At 37.6% G+C, this 13823-nt stretch overlaps 2 protein-coding genes across 4 annotated transcripts in view; both read right to left on the reverse strand.

Moving 5' to 3' along the window:
- The window catches only part of col12a1a (collagen, type XII, alpha 1a), a 48842-nt gene extending 36497 nt beyond the window's left edge, over positions 1-12345 (reverse strand). The window contains exons 1-13 of one of the 3 annotated variants that reach the window (XM_046855366.1): positions 12157-12344; positions 10371-10476; positions 7066-7182; positions 6835-6975; positions 6607-6660; positions 5548-5811; positions 5234-5398; positions 4935-5108; positions 4555-4845; positions 3845-4447; positions 3105-3383; positions 2725-2997; positions 2313-2582 (exon numbers count right to left, since the gene is read on the reverse strand). In XM_046855366.1, coding sequence (XP_046711322.1) covers positions 2313-2582; positions 2725-2997; positions 3105-3383; positions 3845-4447; positions 4555-4845; positions 4935-5108; positions 5234-5398; positions 5548-5811; positions 6607-6660; positions 6835-6975; positions 7066-7182; positions 10371-10440 — 2701 coding nt within the window. In that variant the 5' untranslated portion in view covers positions 10441-10476; positions 12157-12344. Of the gene's footprint in view, positions 1-2312; positions 2583-2724; positions 2998-3104; positions 3384-3844; positions 4448-4554; positions 4846-4934; positions 5109-5233; positions 5399-5547; positions 5812-6606; positions 6661-6834; positions 6976-7065; positions 7183-10370; positions 10477-12156 lie in introns of all 3 variants that reach the window. The other 2 variants (XM_046855363.1, XM_046855365.1) reach the window with 2 other exon arrangements.
- Positions 12346-12905: 560 nt separating this feature from the next.
- The window catches only part of LOC124389610 (cytochrome c oxidase subunit 7A2, mitochondrial), a 4237-nt gene continuing 3319 nt past the window's right edge, over positions 12906-13823 (reverse strand). Inside the window, exons 3-4 of the mRNA XM_046855001.1 lie at positions 13227-13311; positions 12906-13084 (exon numbers count right to left, since the gene is read on the reverse strand). Coding sequence (XP_046710957.1) covers positions 13026-13084; positions 13227-13311 — 144 coding nt within the window. The 3' untranslated portion in view covers positions 12906-13025. The remainder of the gene's footprint in view (positions 13085-13226; positions 13312-13823) is intronic.

The raw sequence follows: 13823 nt of genomic DNA on the forward strand, positions 1-13823 counted from the left end.
AGAAAGCTGTGAGTAAGGTGTAAAACATTCTCAGTACTTATTCTCCTTGTACTTCTTTCAGCAATTATTCTTTTGGGTGAAAACCAGACAGCTCTGGACCGAAAACTTAAAACCTGGCAAGGGCAAAACTGGAATCATCACAGCCCAGTTTCCACACAAATGGTGTGTGAGGAGACAACTGAACCAATGGAAATACTGTTAGCAAGTCTGCATGTAGCAGTATCTAAAAAATAATAATAATAATTTAGAACTGTTCCTTTATAAATGTAAATAATCATAATCCACCATATGGGTAAAAAACATACATTTACAACATAAGCACTGGCCAGAATTTTTACAGTAATATAATCGTAAAAAAATAATATTCCATTAAAGGGTTTCTACCTAAAAGAGTTTCTTCTTCTCTAATAGACAGAATCAGATTTAGTTTTTTTTAAATAGACCAATAAAAGGCTCCACTTGGTGGACAGGATGAAGTTTTTTTTAAATGAAAGTTTATATGTTTCATTTATATAAAAAAAATAATAAAAAAATATAAAAAAAATAAAAAACATACTTAATTCAATTTCAATGAGAAACAAAGCCATTCTGATAATTGAGCAAACTTCCTTTTATTGAATAACTACTTCCAAATGCCTTGGAATTTGTTCACATTTTAATACATTATTGTACATGCCCGAAGACATTTACGTTTGGCTTTTCTTCTCCCTCTTATTTTCAACCACTGCCAACTGGTTACAGTATTCATGTGTAACAGCAGTCAGTGGGGCCAAATGGTCCTCTAGAAGAAGCTAATGAAATGTGTCCACAGGGGACAGAAACATGGGGAATTCTCCACACAACCACAGTGAGCCCAGGGCTTCTCACGGGAGCTCTTCCTAATTACACTGAATGTCTCAGGCCTCCCACAGAGGGTTCCAGGAAGTTTATGGTGTCTAGCACAAAGAACGATGTGTTTGCTAGAGTGACGTAGCCATTAGTTATTGGGAATTAATCTTTCGATCCAGTCCACATGGAAGGCATCGAATACTGACTCAGCATAAACTGCAGTGCATCAATACAAATAACTTATTAAATGTGTTCTGGTAGAGAGGCTAGAGAAAATATTATGCACAGAACAAAGGAAAAAAATTAAAGAGTTGTCAAAATAAAAGTTTCATTATATCAGTAGTGATGGAGGCAGAAAATAGTGAACATTTACAATGGCCATCATAGGGAGGACCAAGGTGAGGACAGTGGTTCTAACAGAATGCTTCAGACTTGATTTCTGAGACTTTTTTCAAAGTAGTTGATTTAAACCTAACAAGCTCCAGACATTGTATAAGCACAAAGCCATTTAAGCTTTAAAGTAAAATTTGTTTGAGTATTTGGTCATGATTTCCTGAAGCAAATGAAATGTATTGGTAAATGAAATGTATTGATGGTAAACGAGATGCCAGACTGCTTATTTCTCACAACTTTCTCTGCAACTTATAGATGATGAAAACACACGAACTTGCTGATATGTAATTCAAATTATATTAAAAACTGGTGCAAATGAGAACATTTTATATTTCATTTTCTTTAATTCACCAATGTAGTAACCAGTCTCTAACAAACCTAAATAAGACGTTTTGGCCAACATTTAAAATATGTCACTACTAGTAAATGTTACTATTGATATAAAATTTACTTCTGTCCACTACAGAAGTATACACTGCTGTGGAATTTATTTTCCTTTACCCTGCTAAACATCTCTCCAGCTAGGACCAGACCACCTAATGACAGAGTGACTACATGAACAACTGTATGTAACCAAACACCAGCAACACTTACACGCTTTTTGCCCTTTCACCACATTCACTGAACATAAGCAAGTCTGTGTAAAATCCCACTAGTGGGAAACCCAGGGGGCATGCAGGAAAGTCCTTAGTCAGCCAGAAAGCCTCCATTACTTTAGCTGAGTCAGGCATGACAAATCAAGTCCTGACACTACATTGTGGCCTCAAACAGGGGAGCTGTTGTTAAAAGATGACCAATACCAGACCTTTTTTGACCCTGGCCATAACCTAATGGCATCGAGGGCTGCTGAAAAGCAGAAACAGATGCCCCTACCACTCAGTATTTGTTATTTTAGTCATTCACTTGCAACTTCGGAAAAAACACATTCAAGACTTATGGTCAAGACTAAGATAGAATAAAAATAAAGAGATGTCCTCAACATAGGATAGACGTCTTTAACACTAAGAAGAGGCCACAACCCTAATTGTGGTCTTGGAACAAAAGTCAGGTGTTTTTTCACAACCGCCATCATGTTACCTTCTATTTCTTACCTTCCAAAGTGGTGCCTTTTCCCAAGAGTGGATCTCCCAAGCCAGAGGAGTAGAGAGCACTAACAAAAATCTCATACTCCGTGTCTGGTAACAGGTTCTCGAGCATGGCAGTTGTAGAGTCTCCTTTAACAGAAATCTCGTTCCGCTCACCACCTTCAGGCTTATAAGCTATGTGGTACTGAAGCACATTTCCAGGAGCAGCCTGCCAAGAGAGCTTCATGGTGTACTCAGTCTCATCAAAGACCCTCAGATTCTGTGGTGAGCCCTTGGCTAAAAGAAGATTACTGTTCATTACTACATTGATAATTAATAATTTCATAGAACTAAAGACTCACAGAGATGTAACACAAAATAAGGTTGTGTTTTCATTATAGACACACAAACTGAAATTTTAAACAGCATTAGTGCTGACCTTCTTTGGTGGTGCCACGAGTGTCCATTGGGGGCCCCATGCCAGATGCATACTCAGCGTTAACAGTCACGTGGTAGGTGGTTATAGGAAACAGCTCCTGTAGTACAGTGGAAGTCTGACTACCTTCAGTCTCTGCCTCCAGTCTCTGTCCACCACTGATAGGCACGTAAAACAGTCTGTAGCGCAGAACAGCCCCTGGAGCTGCTTGCCATGAAACTCTGAAACTGTCTGTGGTCTCCTCCGTTACTCTGAGGTTACGGACTGCTCCTTGTTCTGTGTTAAACAAATGTGTAAGCCAGTTGGACAAACTGGAGAAATACAACCTTAAAGAAACTCACTTTCACTAATACATCTACTGCAACATTAACATGCGCCCATACCTTCTAAAGTGGTCTCTTGTCCTGTCAATGGAAAGCTGTCTCCTTTTTCATACTGTGCAAAGACATCAACCTCGTAGGTAGTGAGTGGTGTGAGATAAGGCAAGATGGCTGTGGTGGTGTCACCAGGTACAGCCAGAGAGATGTAGTCTCCTGTTATATCAGCAGCTGGCCTGTAACGCACCAGGAAAGACATAACATTCGGTGTATCAGAGACCCAAGTGGCCCTGAAACTCCTGGATGTCACCTCAGAAAACGATAAGGACCTGGGTGGAACCAAACCTGGAAAGAAAAATACAGTATCATTAGAAATGTAACAATGATTTTTTTAAATAGTTTTAAACGTTTTCTTTTCTATAGCAGTGTGGGGTTTTTTGCTTAACATTTAAGGACTATTGTAAAATTGAACCATTAAACATAAAATGGTTTTGTTGGGAAACAAATTGGGTAAACCATGTCCTTAATTCTCAAAACAAAGACCTAAGGACTACAATGTTGACATGATTTAGAAATACCTCTATATGATCATGTTTGCTTTATAAGGGTATTGTAAGTGCTAAAACCACAGTACGTGTATTTAAGGCATGTTATAGCAGGAGAGTGTCTCAATTCTGAACTTGCCAAAAGACAGCTTGTACTGCAAGACAAGATATAGGAATTCTATATCTCTAATCAAACAAGATGTCCACCCTTTCCAAATCAATACAAAGTCACTTATTAGAGTAACAATGCTATTTCCTTACTTTTCTTCTTAATGTTTAGGAGCTCCTGTTCAATCCTGAGGCAGATGGACTGTGTCAGTTCTTTAGAGATCCTCTCAAAGGCATCAAAGTCCTCCACCTCAAATACGTGATTCTCTGAAGGGGGATTAGCAATAGCCTCCAACTCTGATCGTACCGCATCCTTAACTCCTACAGCAAAAATTTCCACATCGGTATTCCTCAAGTTGGCAGCAGAGTCTTTGAAGGAGTCAGAGGACTTGCCATCGGTGATGAGCACCATGACTCGTGGCACACTTTCACGGGCTCCACGACTTGATACAAAGATCTTCTCCCTCACATAGGTCATAGCCTTTCCAGTGTTAGTGGATCCTCCACGGTAAGGGAATGTGCGAATGGCCTTAACTACTGCAGAAATGTCATGGTGCTTATTGAGGGCAAACTCAGTGTGAGGATCCCTGCTGTACTGCACCAAGCTTATCTGCACTTTGTTGGGACCAATGTCAAAAGAATTGACCAGTACCTCAAGGAAAGATCTCACTTTAGCAAAGTTACTGAGTCCTATGCTGTATGAACCATCAACGAGAAGGACAATGTCAGCTTGTATATTAACATCCAGTGAACAGTCTGCCAAAAACAAAAGTATTTTAGAATGCATAGAGGGATATTCATGGTGAGATGCTTTTTTTTTTTATCTTAGTAAAATGTTAATATGTGGAATGGGTTGATCTCACCTACTGACACTTTCACGGGTTGGGTCTTCTCCATTGCCATCACTGGCTCACTTGGTATAAAGCTTTTAAGGGCAAATAAACTGATCTCATATTCAGTTTCAGGAGACAGGTCCCTGACATTTACTGAAGTCTGGATTGGTCCTGTGTACAGCTCCTGTCTTTTACTGCCTGCAAGCATAGGTATGAGCTGCAACTTGTATCCTGTGATTTCACCTGAAGATGCATCCCAGGTCACTCTCATGGACTTGGAGGAGATCTCTGTCACTTGGAGATTTGAGGCTGGTTCAACCACTACAGAAATATATCCAAACATGGAGGATGAACATATTATGAAGATGAATGTGAATTATTTACACCTACTTTGCTGCGTTAAGGTGTACCTTCTTCTCCGCTTGCAAGGGAACTGAGCTGGTCCTCTACACCCAGGCATACTTGTTTGATAAGCTGCTGTTGCACTTCTTTAATTAGGTCGAAGTCTAATACACTGTATACATGTGTGCTATGAGGGGTGGAGGCTATTGTTCTAATTTCATCTTCATCCGCACCTTTAATTCCTGCAAATAACACAAAGTGCCACAAGAAAATATTACACAACAGGTTATGTAACATTTTGTTAAGATTCCTTTAATGCACAGCATCAACATAATGTTATAATAACGGTACAAAGAGTGAGACATACCCAAGAGAAAAACTTCAGCTCCAATGTTCCGCAATCGTCTGGCATACTCATCGACAGGGTCTTGTGATTTTCCATCTGTGATAATGATGGCCACTTTGGGGAAACTTTTCCTGGCTCCAGCCGCTTCAGTGAATGTGTTTTTCACCAGATAGTCGATAGCTTCACCTGGTACAAAAATTACGATTATTTTTTTTATACCAATGTTCAAGAGGAGTAACCCGTTATGAAAAAAATAGTGTTTTCTGTTCTGCAGCGTTATATTTTTTGCTATACATCTGTTCTTTGGGTCTCTTTATTGTGCATATATAACATGCCTGTCATGGTGTTCCCCCCTTTGTAGGGCAGGTTTCTGATGGCCTGGAGAAGTTCTGCCCTTTTAAAATACTGGTTCAGGTTAAATTCAGTTCTGGTGTCTGTGCTGTACTGCACTATAGCCACCCTGGTCTTGTCCTCTCCAATGTCAAAGGCTCCTGCCACTGCTCCAATAAAATTCCGGATGTATTTAAAGTTTTCTCTTCCAACACTCCAGGAGCCATCCACCAGAAAAACCAGATCTGCTATAGCACTCAATGAGCACTCTGATAAAGGCAGAGAACAAAAGGAAAAAAAGAAGAAAAAAACAGCACATTAATAAAAGCCTCTTTTAGTTTTCAATAATTTAAAACTGACAATGAGAGATTTGTGGTGTGCAATTAATCATACGTAAGCAAATAAATGTGCATAAATTGTGTATTTCCTGGAAAATGACAACTCACTAAATGCATGTCTATCCGAATTAAGCTTTTGTTTTAGCAACAACTCATCTTTCTCTCTCCCTGATCATTCTAAATGCAACCGGATATATGTGGCATAGAGCTGAATGAATAGTTCTATTGAAAAAATCAGTATGAGTCATTATTAAGCATGCTGATGTCAATCCTCAAGGCTCTATTTAACTCACATCACTTAGCTCTCCATGACCAAATAACCCCATTAGAAGTGTAAATAAAAGTATTTACATTCAATAGGACAAGAACACATATGAATCAAATCCAAAAAACTCAATATCCATATGCTCGTTGTTGGGTTTTAATGACTCTTTTACATCCGTCAGGTAAGTTGGAAAACTCTAAAAGAAATGCCTGAAAGTCTGAAACCTGATGTAACCATGGTTTCTTTTAAAAAAACATCTAAATACACACGACATTTGAAGTGTACAAAAGTCCTTAAAAATAATAACAACTACAAGCACAGGCAGATATGAAGCGTGCAAAATGTTCCAAAGAAGAAATAAAATGTTGTGCTTCTGCAATAGAAAAAACACTAATGGAATCTGCTCAGATGGGAAAGAAAAAGGTTTGGTATTTGTTTATCACAAATGTAGACAAACTTACTAACGGTTTCCGTAGCTGGTTTCCTTGAAGACACACTCATGTTACTAGACTGAACTAAAACAAACAACAACAAAAAATTATTGCAGTGATGAAATTAGATACTTCTTCTGAAATGATTCTTGTTTATGTTGAACTCTCTGACACAATTCCTCATCAGTATAATTTGCTCATTTTGGAAGCACATATAGCATAAAAGAAAAAAATAAATCATACAGTTTTGATACTTACTTGTTAATTGGCCCAATATTGGAAGGCTTTCATCTACACCATCATAGGAGCTGATTGAAACAGAATAATCTATGTCTGGTGTAAGGTTTGTAATATTGGTACTTGTGGCTGAGGCAGGAAGAGTGAACTCTTTCAAATCATCTGGAAAGGAGATACATGAAATAAATAAAAATAACTCACACATACAAAAGGTCTATCAGTCTGGCACAGGATGGAAGATAGATTACTCACCTATGTCTGATGTTACTTGGATTTTGTAGCTTTGTATTTGAGACAGTGACTTTTTCCATGACATTAGCACTGTGTGTTCATTTAGGATTTTAAATTTTAAGTTCGAGGGAGGCTCCACTGCAAAAATAAATGTTATATATAAGCACAACTAAAGCGGTTATTACATGAATGCAAATATATAAAAGGTAAATATTCATAAAGAAATCTTATCAACCCCAACAACAAACACTTCAAGGCTGAAGTTGATTCGTTCACTGTTGGGCAAGACGACAAGACTAATAGTAGTGTTGGTGACGAAAAGGCAACATGACAACAAAAGAAAAGGTGAAAAAAGCCATTTTTGAGGGAAAAAAAATGGCCTTTGCTTGAGTTGCCAACCTAGAAACCTTTGGTCAGCAGTTCAAGCAGGAAGCCTAAACACACCTCATTCTAAATAGTTCATTCACCAAACCCCAGTGCAGACATTGAGTGGACCATCCAGTACATGCTTTATGCAATCAATAACAAGCATGCCCCTTTATCCACCAGTAAATTTGAATCTATCTCATAAGAATGCAACACTTTCATTCAAGATATTGATTATACAATGGAATTCATGTTGTTTAATCAGGTCAGGGGAAGGACACTTTCACAAATTTGAACCATATGTAATATATACAGTACATGTATATATACATATTTCAACAAGGCTTATGTGAACGTTGACGTACAGTGCATCAATCCAGTATATCATCCATTGCAAACCATTAAAAAGAATACACAATTTGTCATGAGACTCTTGTGTACTTCCTTTTCATTGAGCAACTTATACAGAAAATGGCATGAAGTGATGAGACAATGCATAAATGCTCACATGGAGAGTAAAGAGGAAAGTGTACATTATTTAAAATAATTTTAAAAAGAAAAAAAAGTGGAAACACTTCTCTCATGACTAGACCTCATGAAGTCCTGCTCATGTATGTGAGAAAGTTGTTGGGGAACAACTTGATGATTTGGACACAAGTTTCCGTGTACATGAGGGACCACACATACAGAGACCATAATATATTTCAAAATGACATTCTTCCGCAGAGGAGCTTTACATGCGGTCTATGCTAGTATTTTCCAAAGGAAAGTATTCCAACAGATGTATACCAGCAGTCTAACATCCAAGATAAATATCTGCATGGAAGTTAGACATACTTATGGTAGTTTTTTCAACATAATATCCTGTGTGTGCAAAGGAACAGTAAGAGGAAAAAATATTTATTCTATAATATTAAATGAAAGAGTAATATAATGTGTGTATGATAAATATATGTAGAAATAGCTTGTAAATATAGGCCAGTGGGACTAAAAGGCTAATTCTTTCCTTCTGTCTGATGTCTATAAAAAATTTTTATCAAAGACTTAATTAGTAATGATGTCTGCTTTATCCTCTATCAGTGCTTATTTTCTTAGTTTAAGGTTACCTCTCCATGAAGAGGATATTCTGAGTTCCATGCAAAGTCAAAGGAGGGACGGTGTTTGGTAGAAGGATAGGAGCATGCATTGAAAGATGGGCAGATGGTGCATGGAATCCCAGAATATCATTCTAAAATACATGGTGGGAAAAGCCAGAGCTCACAAAAACATCAAGTGCACAGGCAGACACCAACAAAACAAGACCCAAGCAGCAAACTTGAGATCATGGAGGCTGCTGGAAAGGTGGCTCACCAACCTGGCGCTTCAACCTCAAGAGGCCTGAGCAGATTCCCCTCGTCTCCGAACAGGCCCCATCTCCAAACCATGAGTCTTCACTCATTCTCAGAAATCAAGCTGAGTATTCTTGCATGAGGTGTCAAAAACATAACGCTAACTTCTAGACCAAGATGGCTGACATACTTAAGGGAAAAGGGGCTCATTGAGCTTTACGAATTTCAGTACGATATGATGAATCTAAGCGAAGTTTCTGCAATCCTAACAGAAAAGGAGTCCCGTCAGTAGCACACCACTGCCATTCCTTAGGGAGCGTCTGGTTTGTGGCAATAACCTCTACCCGGCACGTTGTTCTTTTTGGCTTGCGCCCGTTGCCAGGCAGTTTGGAAAAGAAGCTGGAGTCTTCACGAGATGTCGGCCAGATGCCAAAGTAATTCCGCAACATGTGCTGACATTAAACCTTACTGCAAATTAACTTTCCATATGAATTGCAACTCAGCATTTTTTAATTGCCACAAAAAGCCTAAAAAGACTCTTTGTCTTTGCTCTCGAGGGACTAATTTGGCCTTCTCCTATTACATCTTTCCATTTTTTTTGTCAGAAGATAAATTGGAGAGGATATCTGATGCTTTCACTGAAAGGTTTTCAAAGGAAAGAATAAAAAAAAAGTTTCCATTCTAAGTAATAAATAAATTAATTAAACTTAATTTGTGCATTTAGTTTTTTTCCTGAAAGTCATGTTTTAATGTTTTCCCACAATTTATGTGCAAACAAATGAATACATGGTACCTTACATTACACATCTAAACTTAGATCAAACAAATCCAAGTTAAACAGTGAACAGTTTGTATTAAATGCAACTGAAGGTGCTATAAGTAAATTACTACTTCATACAATATTTACAAATGTCCACAGTAAACTATTTGCATGCCATTCTTTGCTGGAATTTTTTTAATCTTGACCAAATTTATGTGAAATGAAACTCTTTTGAACTGCCACGAGCAGTTAGCCCAGACTATTCCAGTAACTCATTAGACAGGAATTGACTTGTAAGTTGAGATTATTTGTCTGACCAAAGTGATGATCTCATGCGTATGGTATTTCTTTTACAACCACTAGTGGTCTGACAAGAACCAAATCAAAGCATTTTGTTTATATGCAGTTTTCTAACATCTACTTACTTCAGATATACGCTTCTTCACTTTTTTGGCTATTGTTCATTTTATGTGACTAAATTTGAGCGGCATGTGTTTGCAACACAGAGGAGAAACAATGACAAGATGAAAGATTTCTGATCTTATATAGCTGTGTAATCTGAATCCAATCAAAGATCTCAGACCTTGTGAGATTTAAATATGAGTATATTTCAGTAAAGCAATGAAGAAATAAATAAGTGGGAAGGGAGTAAAGAGAAAAGAGAGGGAGAGAAAAAGAGAAGGAGGGAGGGAGGGAAAGTGTAAGAGAGTGTGAGGGAGATAGATAGATAGATAGAGAGAGAGAGAGAGAGAGAGAGAGAGAGAGAGAGAGAGAGAGAAAAGAGAGAGGAAAAAAAGAGGGGGAAATGTAAAATAAATATAAAATAAGCTAGAATAGAAAAAAGAGAGACTGTTGTGATGGAGTAACCATACCTTGAGCCTCTGCTACATTCAGTAATATTGCTAGGAGGCCAACAGTGGCCCACAAAAACCTTCTCTTCATTTTTTTTTTCAGGGAGTCAGCAGCACATGAATTAATCTGCAAAGACAAGATTCCTATTCAGTTTATAAAAAGAACTGGGATATGAACACAATACATGATTTAAAAAAAAAAAGACATTGACATCCCAAATATGACTGTAGGACCCAGAGTCAAAGGAACATAAAGGAATTATACATAAAAAGGCAGACAACCATCCATGACAGCTATGAGTGGAAATAAGCAGCAGGAGTCACACCACTTTTTCCTACTAAGGGCTAGATGGAAAAAAAACAGTCACAGAAATGGGTTTCACCAAATCCCTCCTTACGTAAGTGCCAGCAATGTGGGAACAGCAGTGTTCAATTTATTCATTATTATATGGAGTTCCTAAGACATGCATTATATAATAGATATGTGATTGAACATTAAAGATTTTAAGACTTTTATGTAATCAAGTGGCCAAACTTTTTTGGGTTGTTGCGTTTTTTACATAATTGTCAGTTGTGACATGAAAATATTATCAAAATGCCTTCTAATTAATCTTTGGATTAAAAAGAAAGTTCAAAAATAATTTAACCTGATTTTAAACTTGATTTTTGTTTCAATGGTGCTACAGCAGTTACCAATCGCTTTGTCTAAAAGGGAAGGGCAGATTTTAGGAAACAAAAGCATTCCTCTTTGAAGAAGTCTAAACTGTTGAGAGCATAATTATAACCATTATTCCTTGCTCTGATTCAAATTTCCACCACATCGCAGCACCAGAACTTAAGGTACCACACGACTGAGGATGGGGACGCTGCACTCCACTGAGCTCCCACAGTTTATACCAGGGTCACTGAGACTATTTTCAATAATATAAATGAAAAAAAAAATAAATACATTGAAAAATAAATAACAGGTCTGCTCAACTTCCAGTATTTGGCTGCATTGACTTTTAGTTGAGTACATAAATTATGTACTGAGGTGCTCGAATTGTGAAAATATGTTTAAAAAAAATGATTTTAAGAGCACTTTTTTTAATTCAATAATTTTCTTTTTTTTTTTTTTACAATATCTAGCTTTACATAATGAACCTCAATAATATTTTAAAGAGCTAGAGGAAAGCGGATGCTGGTGTGTTTTCTATATGTTTAAATTAGTAATTTTTCCCTCTTTAAAAGAGTTTGCTATATTTAGTTGGATCGTTAAAATAACGTGCTGTAGTAATGATTTTTTTTTTGCACCCCGAGGTTGAAGATTTCTCGCGGCTCATCAGCGCCCCCTTGTGGATTTGCGCAAAAAAAGACGCATGCTCGCGTCTGATCAAGTTTAGGCGAAACCCCAATGACCTGATCTGACCTGTACTAACGCTGGGATAAAATATATATATACATTTTTTTAAATATATATATATATAATGTATATAAAAATAAAACAAATATGATGGACAATCCAGCAAAATAGTCATGCATAGATGTTTATAAACGCGACTAAAGAATCAAATAAATAAACCTGCATTCTAATCAACTACATACAATATGAATGCAATATACGCACCTAGTAATAGAGCTAAGCCTAATGTTTGCCGGATAAAATTCATTTATACGGTTATTAAACGTGTTAATTACTTTTGACAGTTCTTGTTGGTTAATGATGAAAAGTTTAGTTAATTGATATAATAGAGAATGGCAATATTGGATAAATGGGAAAGAAAGAAAGAAAGAACCGAAATAAAGAAAGAACTCTGATGTGCCTGACCTGGTGAAGCAGTGCTGGGAGGATTAGAGGAGCAGTGGGCGCGCGCGCTCGCACCGTGTCGCTTCAGTCCCGTTGGCCGCCGCGGTCTCGCGCCCCAGAACCTCTTTAAGGGAAGGCGCCTGTGTTGGAGGGGGAGGACCGAGAGCACAACCTGCTACTTAATACCGAGGGGTTGTTCCTAGCCGATTTTTTTTTTCCACCCGTAGACCCTTACGAAAGACTTCAAGAATTAGCACCCCTACTTTTTAGGGCTTTCAGACACGCAAGACTTACTGAAATGTGCAGCGCGACTTTTTATTGCCTCGACTTTTGTTTCACAAACGTGGACCGCGTCCCAAACCACACAATGCCCTCAGCTGCTAACTAATCCATCCGATTGCACAGTTTAGAAATCTTCCCCAGATTATCTAATGCACTCGAACCTAAATGCTGTGTAAATATTTTTGCTTTTATTTTATATATAAAACGTCACCAATTACAAACTGCATTTGTCCATTATTTAAAATCAATCTCAACTTTCCCATGCTTTCATCCACTGTGGGCTGAAGATCCTATTAAACCTCAATGTTGGTTTTTTTTTTGAGAATTACATTTGCAGGTGAACAGGGTTCTCTAGAGTAGTGTGTGCATGTTTTATCCTATATACACAAATAGATAAATATATATACAAAATATACACATTGCACAAATAAATACTGTGACTGATGCATGATTAAATGTGTAGGTGAAGACATCAAGCACACGTTGCAGAGAATGGATAATGGTTTATTACATTTTATATCCACAGAACAATAAATATTGAGCCTGTGCACAAAAAAAAAGGAAATCTTCACAGATGGATAGGAGTCATGTAACACATCGATGTTTTTTTATTCGCTCTTCTTGGGCATTGCTGCTCGAAACAACTCGTATACGACGTATCCTGTTCCTGTAAAGAGAAAACGCTTCGTAGTTCATTCGTTCATTCGTGTGAGAACCATTTAGGAAGATATCTCTCCATCAAGGTTTCTTCACAAGACACTGGGCTATAATTAGAAACTATGATGATCAGTTAATAATTCAAAGCTCACCAAAGACTGTGAGGGCCATTGTTGCTGAGTACAGGAGGGCATCCTTGGAACCTCCCTTTAAGTGAACAGGCACACCATTGTCCTCCTGGAAAACCAAAAGGGTGTTTATGACCTCACACTGCACTGGTAAGCTTCATAGTACAGATTTAATGAGCTGTGAGTGCACGTATGGTGGCATGCAAGCAGTGAGAAGCTTCTTTATAACTGCTATAATTGAATTGACATTGCTTTCATTTCTGACACCCCACAATTACAGAATACTTACATATGTGCTGAAATGTTCTACAATTCCATGTATACTGGTGACACTGAATTTATTTAAAAATTTTACACTTAACCCATGTAATAATCTAAATGTAATTATTTCAAAATTGCAAAATCCAGCCATTTAAGCTCTGCACGCTTACTGCAGTAGAGTAGCAAACGAAGCTTTCAGGTGTTTAATCTGCCTTTCACTTCAAATCACATGCAATGATTAGTCGATTCAGCACATTTTACATTTAAAACCCCTTCCCTCCCAAAAAAAAAAAAATCTACTAAATATACTTATCTCATTGCCTATAGAAAGGGGGAAAAAAATACATATCAGTCCAAAAA

This window comes from Silurus meridionalis, chromosome 8, assembly GCF_014805685.1.
Source record: "Silurus meridionalis isolate SWU-2019-XX chromosome 8, ASM1480568v1, whole genome shotgun sequence".
In the NCBI taxonomy this organism is placed as follows: Eukaryota; Metazoa; Chordata; class Actinopteri; order Siluriformes; family Siluridae; genus Silurus; species Silurus meridionalis.